Here is a 9,257-nt window from a genome sequence, read left to right as displayed (position 1 = left end):
CAATATACATGTTTCCCTATTCAAACACAGGCTCATCTTAACTCTTTCATTACACTTTCTTTACGATTTTAATGTTGTTTTCTATCCAAACATTGTGCTATTCAATATATTCTGAAATTTGGACACTTCATTAAGTTAAAACAACAGTAGGAACAAGTGATAACTTTATTTTATATATAGAATTACATGTAGGCCTAATATTATTACCGCTAAACACACAACATTTTTTAAAATTTCCTCCTGTTGTTATTCGGACGCAATTCAAAGGTCACAAACACGTGTGAAGAGGCAGAGACTAGTGTAATCGCAGTTTTCTGGGGTAGGGTTAGAGGAGAGCCAGTCACTTCATGCTGGCTGTTGGTCCACTCTCGGGATTCCTCCTCATGTACAAGCAGTGGCCGCCCCAGAACTTGTCCCAGAATGCAACACACCTCACTAGCTTTTAGCCGGGCGTTGTCCACGGCTTCCGAACATACTCGCCGTCTGCAAAACAGACCAAAAAATGTTTAGACATCCTTTCAAAACGGCTTATTAATGAATTCTATATAACAAAGCTATGTTCAGTGGAGGTTTATTTAACGGCTGGCATTGTTCACCTTAACAAACTGAGACATTCCGCACTGTGACTGTAGTAAGGGTCACCAACACACACAATTTTGTCAAGTTTTTCAATCAAAACTGCGCGTGCTTGTTGCATCTTCTCAAAGTCTGAAAACACCACAAGCACCTGCACGGACAAAATTTATAATTAAAGATTAAATGTATTATAAAATAGGTCAAACAGGAAACATGTAACAACTAACTATGTACCTCAGCTTGCATGTGGAAGAGCTCTTCCTCTCTTTGTAGATGCTTGGTTACAGTGATGTTTTCTTCCTGTTTGGAAAGAAACTATTAGAATTGCTTGTTCTCTCTTTGTTTGGGGATACACACCTTTTAATTATTTAGCACCTTGATATCGTGCTGTCGCACAGTCTGTAGTATGTACTCCAGTCTTCTGATAACGCTGTTAGTCACGTCGTTAACATGTTCTTTACTGTTTTTGACGCTGATGGTGACGCTGGCGCGGTCCGGAGGACACGATAACTCCGCACAGCCCGTCATCTGAACCACTCTTGCGTTGCTCTGAGCGTGTAAAGGGGTTTGCTTGCGTCCCCGGTTAAACACCGATTCGTTTTCGTCTCGGTAAACATTACCAGCATTCGGTGAAAATGTAGCAAAGACACGAGACCGGCTGTGCGCCATGTTTGTTGGTAAACCAACGTGGCGCTATGGCAACGTGTCCAGTGCATGGCGGGAAATTATGTTGTTGTTGTAGTCACAGCGTGTTGTACGTTTATACAGTCTATGGTTGTACGTCACAACAGCTATATCTAAAATGTTGGTAAGTTTTAATAAAACCGTATTTCATTCTGTAGATTTCAAATATTTAGAATCGTTAAAATAGTTTAAATACGCTTTATTTTACTCTTACAGAGTTTGAAAGCAAATTATTTCTGAGAAGTGTCCAGCAGAGGGCAGCACAGATCAGCTGAAGACCGCACGACATGACTATATAGAAAGACACAATTTGCAAAGATCGTTTGACAAAACAAGTACATTTCCCCCTCACTTTATTTACGATTTTTCTTTAATTATATTTAAACAATAACGTTTAGATGACTTTTTAAAATGTGACTAGGTATAAAGAAAAGGGGTCCAAATAAAAAAAATAGGAAACTAAGAAACTATCAAAATAACAGATAGGCTAGTAAGAGAAAATTAAACACTTAATAATACAAGTGTGGTCATCCACTGGGGAAATTTAATAAAATCATTATTTTCAGTTGAGCAGGGGGATATACGTTTTCATATACTCAAGAAAAGAGCCCCAACTTTTATAAAAGTTCTTGGAAGAGCCTTTCAGTAAATGTCAACAAGTACATTTTTATTCGAAAATAAGATAGACCTTCATTTTGTTATATAAAAATGAGTAAATTCCAAAGTGCTATTTTAATTTAAAATATGTGTAGTATTTATAATTTAGATGTGTAAATATTAAAGGCTTCACATGTGATATCACCATAGGAAAAATTAATGCATACCAATAATAATGTTATCCTGTTTATAGCAAAATAATAATTATAATAATAATAATCATTATTATTATTGCTATTATTATTTAGGTATAAACGGCACAATACAAATAGTCAAAATATTTAGGCTGACCTGTTTAGTATACAAATTCTTAAATATTTTTGTTGTAATTTGAGTTATAACAGTTTAGAAAACAGCAGTGATTAATAGCAGAAATAGCAGTGTATCTATTAACACATTTAATTCATTATTCATTTTTTTTCAAGAATCAAGTAAATATTAGACATGCTATTTTAAAACATTAAAACAAATTGCTTATAAGTTTTGTTTGTTTTATAACCAAACTTATTTACTGATTTCCAAAATCAGACGCCAACCTTTAATAGTTTCCCCAATTCAAAACATGGTTCATGCCAATAAATTAATTGAAAACATATGATATTTTATAAATGTTTGTATTATTAAGCACGAAAGGTTTTTTATATATATTTTAATGTGACATCAAAAAGAATAGAATATTATTATTGTTATATTCTGATTATTATTGTACATATTAGAAAGAAATAAAGGCAGATATGATGCATGCATGGCCACTGAAGTCCTGTCTGTTTGTTGGTATTAAGCCCTAAAGTCCTCTGTCTAATCTCGCTCTGAAAATGCGCAGGACGTATTTGTTGATATTGTCTCGGGTTGCGCATAGTTTTATGTTAACTTTTTGAAAATGTTTATCTGATGATGTGTCTTTGCCAAGATACATGCAATGGCTTCTTTTATTTGCTTAGCCGTGTGGGCTCTGACTCTGGACCGCCGCCATTCTGTTGAAGGAAGGAATATTTAATGTTCAAGCTGGGATCGTGGGTGCAGGAGTGGGGTTTGGAGACACTGAGCGCTTCAAACGGACTGATAAGTGATCCGATAAGTTGCGTACGGAAGCACAGCAGTCGAGCTGTGGAAACAAGGAAACAAGGCCAATTCCCAGGAAATGAAAAATAGCATAAACTCTTTATCTCTCTCTCTCTGTGGCCTTCATGGAGTTAAAAGAAATGACCTCTGTGTCAGCCGCAGTGAATCTGATGTTTTTAAGGCTTTAACATTTTAATACAGTACTTTAACAATTTAACATTACGATTTATTTTATTGCATTGCATTTATTTTGGTGTTCAATGTGATACATTACACTGGCCTCCTTCCCCCATTTATAATACTTCAAAGCTACACAAATTCACCAAGAAATAGTTGCAGTAATTAGATTTTCATCAGAGGTCACCTTCGTAGTCCACCTGTCTGTGATGTCATGTGACACCTCTGTCCACCTGACCTCTCTCTCAATGATTGGCAGTGGTTGGTCTCCAAAGCGTTTTGACTTGTCTTTCGTGTTTCTGGACATGATTAGAGACTACAGCAGGGGAGAGGGGGTGCTGAGTCTGCCCGAGGGCATGAATGTATATGTATTTGTGTGTGTCTTTTCCCATGTGTTAGCCCTGTGGCGCTCCAGTTTAATTCGGATATGTCAGTGACATTGAGAGGCTCTAAAATCTGCTTGTTTGAACAGTTTCAAATTAAGCTAAAGCATTTTAGCGGGATGCATAAGATGCATATTTTGTGTTTCAGTGTTTTAGTTTCAAGTTTCAACAAATAAAGCAATAAAACAAGTTTATTTAGAGACTACAGTAAGTAATATTTGGTATAAAAATTTTCTTGTGTAATACAGCTCAGAAATTTGCTAGTAAATTTCATTACTAATTGCATGGAAAATACTCATCGAGACATATTCAAGACAGAAATTTTATTTTAAAACTTCACTTTGAAAAATACTTTTTAGCAGTGTATAAGTAAAAAAAAAAATTGAATAAAAGTTCTGCCTGCAGTTGACAACATTTGGAGCTCAGGTTTTTTTTTTTTCCATTATGGCATGTAAATACATATTAGCTCAAATAAACAAACTCATTCACGTTTCAGTGTTGCATGTCATTTGGTCAAATTTTAAACACAAAATCTCAATTTTCACTCAGTTATTATTCTTGTTTACATCTTCAGAAATGTGAATGACAGTTTACATAAACATTCAACTTTGTGATAGACATATTACATAGAATATCAAATTCAGATCAAAGTCCTATATTGTTCTACATAACATTTGTTTGTTTTGTAATGAAGGGCTGCAAGGGTACATGTTGAAGTTATTAACATATTGTCAGTTTATACACCACATTATAAAAAGGAATTTCCCTCCCCATTTTTTAAACCAAGTTTCACTTGGTTTTTACCCCTAAACGTGTTTGTAGACTGTACAGTGAAACAGATTGATTCATACCGAAGCTGGGAAATTATTTGATTTGGTTTTTCAGAATAAGCATGCAGGAGATTTTTAAATATACTCTTTTTATTCTTTTATTTTTATCACTTGTTTTGCTTGTCATTATGTAAATTGAAAGAAATGTAATACTGTTGTGTATTTTGCAGTATCACGTCAATCATGTCGACCTGTCAATCATAATAATATGATTGTTTATCCAGTTCTGCCTCATTAGAACTGGTTTTAATGCCTCACCTTTAGTTCTGACCCACAGGGCTTGCTATCGAGGGCCACTGCTGAGTCACATCTGAGCAGACCGCTGATGCAAAATGAAGTGCTATTAAGAGTATTCAAGTGGTTTAAGATCTATGAAATCTCTTTTAGTAAGCTCTCAGCTTTCTGTCTCTCATACGTTTAGTCCTCCCTTGTGCTTTCAGCGTCTCTCTCACCCTCGTACTCTCAGTCTTCCTCTCAGTCTTGCTCTGTTATGCAGAAATGTGTATTTTAAAGGCTGCTTGGATTTCAGAGCTCTATTAAAAGTTCAAAGCTGCAGTTTACTGCTGTAACAAGAGCTACTCCTGATCCAAACACTCGGCTAATGAGAGAGAGCCAGCTGCACCCCCACCTCCCACCCTGTGGCCTGTGGCACCCATATATGACTGTGTTTTGATGCATTATTGTGTGTGGATAAAGGAACCGCTTTATAAGATCGTAAGCATTTTTTCTTTCCGTCAATCTTTAACTAGTTCTTTCACCATGTCCGCCATCTGACTCTGTCTCTCTTCTGTTCTACTGATAGACTGAAGTTGTAAATCTTTTTGATAATGGAAAATCTTTGCAGCACTTCTCCCTCTTCCCTTAGTCCCTACTAATCTGAGGCTGCTTTTTATTGTCATTCAGACCCTTGATACATTTTAACCACAGAAAGAATCTTGTGTGTGTTGTGGTGGAAGATTCTTTAATAGTTTAACAGTATATTATTCCAGTATGCATCTATAACAAGAGTGAATTATTGTTCTTCTGAACTCCAGTATGTCACAAACAAATAAATAAACACTTATAAAGGGGCCTTATGGTTATTTGGCAGCGGTCTTGGAGGATGATAAGATGAGAAGCGTGTGATTTGGCTGGCCACGATTCTATTGGGAAAAACTGAGCGTGACCCGAGTGAGGAATTGAGTTAAAGAGACCGTTTTGAGATTCTCCGGCCCTGTAACCTCACCACACTAAGCTTTTTTATGTGATTATTAAATATAAAAATAAAATGTTAGAGAGGAAAATACTCATCTGGGCTCAGATGAATGGTCTTCTGGACTTCTCTTTAGGACCGTGCCATTTTAAATGCCAGAATTTATTTTAATACCAGCTAAACTTACCAGAGAGTTTGGTACATTTGCACTTTCACTGTCTAACAAAAGATTCAGTAGGAGTTACATTGATTTACTGCACACTTTATTCTGGCTACTCCAATACTTGATTTTGGATTGACGATTCATTATATTCTGTGTTCAGTTGTTTTTGTATAGTGACTCTTCCTGACAACCAATTTCTGACATTGTGGCTGTTTTACGTCTTCTGCATAACTTCATGGCCGTTTATTTAATAATATAATAAAATCATTTCAATTTATATCAATATTTAAGGTCCATTTATTAAATATTTGAAAGTTAGTCAATCAAGGAGTATAATGAGCAAAATCGCCTGTTATTGTGGCAAAATAACCCTTTTAGGATGATACAAAGTCTTGATCAACCTGTTCTTTGGATTTTATTTGGTTTTTATTAACATTTTTGTTGCTGGTTTGTTTTGTTGATTTCTGTTCTTTTTGTCTTTTTTAAAAAAAAAAGCTTCCCCTCCAATTTGATTATTTACAGCTTTTATTGTTAATAATAATTAATAATATTTATAATTATAATTATTTTTATTATTGTTATCGACCACCTTGTTCTTTGTTTATTTTGAAATAATGTTTGTTGAGTTTTTTGCTTTTTTTTTAAATGTCTTTTTAAAATCACTTTAGTTTTACATCTACAGTATAATTATTATTATTATTATAACATTTTGTTCCTGCCTTTTAGTTTGTTTCTGCATTATTTGGGAAGGTTTATTATTTATTTATCTTTAACATTAATATTATTATTAATATTATTATCATTATTATTTATTTGTATAAAACGCAGTTTTCTATTTGTGTTATTAAAAATGTTCTTATTTTCTTTAAGTTATTAAAAGGTTTTCTGCATTATTTAGCAGGTTTATTTATTACATTTTTATTAGCTATTATTATTAATATTATTGTAAATACAATCAGAAATAAGAAACTTGTTTGTAAATATTCATTAAATAGTAATAATAATAATAATATCAATAACAATAAATGGTTTGTTTTCAGCAATATTTGTCAGGTAATATTAAATTGTGTAACTTGCCATCTTAACTTATTCCTCTACATTTATGATTAAGAAATTGCAAGAATTTTAAGTGGTGTCTTCAAAGAGTAACACTGGTAGTGCTTCCAAACTCTATAAACATACATGTTAAATTATCATTGCCAGCCCTCTAAAGTAGTGTCCTCAGTGCTCATTCACAAGCTAATGTTCATTTTACAAGCACATATCCTCGCCTTACCTTGGCACAGCCAAAAAGTCCGGTTCCTCTCATCTTGCTCTCATTTAAACACTTTGGGTTATAGTCTGACTGAGCAATTGGCTCTACAGGGCAGCACATGCCTGTTCTAAAACCCAGACCTCCGTGAGCTACAGGAAACTGCCACAGCAGAGTCGAGCCAACACAGCGCTGCTCTGGGACATGGTGAGGCTTTAACCCAGACTCCCCGAGCCAAGATGGCGCCCCTGCAGTAGAACTCAGCCTCTACTGGGGTCTCATTTAAACACGTCCAGTATTTTGTAATGGATCTGGGCGAAACATAGAGGATGAGCCGTGATATTTCTGCCCACAGATTGAGTGGAGATGAATGGAAATGTGTGCGTGTTTGGGTAAGTCGTGACAGTGGTGTAATAACAGAGTCTAGAAGGGAGATTAATGTGTAGAGTTATTGGTGTAATGATGGAGTCGGCTCTCTGGGCTTCAGTTTCGAACAGATGAAATTAATGAAGTACCTATTTACATCCAGGACGCACAGGAGACCAAGCAGACAGAAAAATGGCCTTTTGTGTGTGTGTTTGTACTTTGTGACTGGTGAGGTTGCAGTGAATGAGTGGCGTATTTTAGACAGGGGTTGGCGGAGATATAAGGGTTGGACTTTTTTCAATGGTAAAAGTGTACCCAAGAAATGCTGATGTATCTGTTTACATATGGTAATGAGAATCGCTGAGAATTTAATGATTCAGTTTCCTCCCAATGATTCCAGATCATTAATGCTTCAGTTTTATGGTTCGATCTTGATTTTCATCAATGCATATGTTTCTATGCATATGTATCTTGTATCTTGGTTATGAATAAAATGGTGATGCACGTGTGTGGTAAGAATATTCTCCTGTGAGCAGACCAATAAGGTGTTGACAGAAATGCCTTCTCCCCAAAACACACCTAGTGGTCTACCCATCAAAACCTTGAGTTCTCCTTCCTCTGGTCTTTGAACCCTTAAGTGTCAGCTGACCCCTGGAAGCCGCCCCTCAAAAGAATGATTGGTAGCTGGATGCTGGGGCTGAATTAAAAGCAGTTGGGTCCACAGAAGGAGAAAATTAGAGAAATACTGTCAGAAATATGATAAAATGGTTACTACAAGTTTCCAAACAGTCATTTCAAATTTATGTGTCTAAATTTTTGGATAAAAATATTTTTGGGATTAAAATACTTTCTTCGATCCCATCTTAATTTGCAAAGTCAACTCTAAGCAAGTCATCTGTGGGGTGATTTTACCATAAATTTTAAACACTGTGGTTGTGTAGTGCTATCAAAACATCATTTTAGAACCGTGAACAATCCTTTAACCTGTTGTTTTCCAAAGGAACAACATCTATACCAATTCACTTTTTATTTGATGCCAGTCACTGTGGTCTTCAAATATCCTTTGTTCTGTGTGGTTGTATTCACTAATGCGTGGAGCATGGAGCATGGCCAGCCTCGCTAAGCAGGCGTTTTAAACGGCCGAGGTGCAAATCTACTGACCATGCGCCAAGCGGGTTTCAATTTTTCCTTGGCTGACTGGTGGACTAGCAGATCAATAAAGTTAATTTAAAACATTCACACTCTGCCATCTGAAATCAACCATTTAATGACTCTCTGTTCCAGTAAAACTGCAAAAAGGCCCTTCGGATTTACAGCAACAGCAAGAGGGAAGAGAAGAGAGTGGGGAAAAAACACGGTCACCGAATCCAGTCGGAAAATGCGAGCAAAAAAAGACAAAAGAGAGGAAACTCTGGCCCTTTGTTTTGTTTTCACCGCAGACCGAGTGGTTTAAGACCTCATTATTGACAGTAAAGGAACAAACGTAGATGAAAGGTACAAACACAAGTCTCTTGATCTCTGTTTTAAGAAGAAGTAGACCAAATGGAGGGATAAACCATGCTGTGGACTGTAAAGAAGTTTATTGATGTGACTTTATATACTTTTAAAATGTTAAGTGTGTAATTTCTGCACCTCTAGCGTCACCAAACCTGAACTGGGAAAAAAATAGGTTTCAAATAGGTTTCCCTGAACATACCCTTTGTGCTATTGGTCAAACAAACAGAAAGTCCCACCCCCAAACTCACATCATTGGTTGAGTCAGTGTTGATTTGTCAGAATGGTCAGGTTTAATGTTTTAATAGTACCATAGAGCTTCAATTGTTACACGTTTTGGGGAAATAAACCCGCAGATGGTTTTCTTATAGTCTCTGCATATTAAGACTCTTTTTGACACTCTTTTTCTTTCTTTCTTTCT

The 9,257-nt window shown here is 35.8% G+C and overlaps 1 protein-coding gene across 1 annotated transcript; it reads right to left on the bottom strand.

Annotated features, from left to right (window-relative positions):
* Positions 1-201: 201 nt before the first annotated feature.
* On the bottom strand, positions 202-1,313 carry LOC132118331 (interleukin-1 receptor-associated kinase 1-binding protein 1 homolog). The gene is made up of 4 exons (XM_059528111.1): positions 952-1,313; positions 811-876; positions 597-727; positions 202-483 (listed from the first exon to the last, which is right to left on the bottom strand). The coding sequence occupies exons 1-4, from the start codon at positions 1,243-1,245 to the stop codon at positions 228-230; spliced, it is 747 nt and encodes a 248-aa protein (XP_059384094.1). The 5' UTR covers positions 1,246-1,313; the 3' UTR covers positions 202-227.
* Between the last annotated feature and the right edge of the window lie 7,944 nt (positions 1,314-9,257).

Source organism: Carassius carassius, chromosome 37 (assembly GCF_963082965.1).
Source record: "Carassius carassius chromosome 37, fCarCar2.1, whole genome shotgun sequence".
Classification (NCBI taxonomy): Eukaryota; Metazoa; Chordata; class Actinopteri; order Cypriniformes; family Cyprinidae; genus Carassius; species Carassius carassius.
This window is presented reverse-complemented; position numbering and strand designations above follow the sequence as displayed.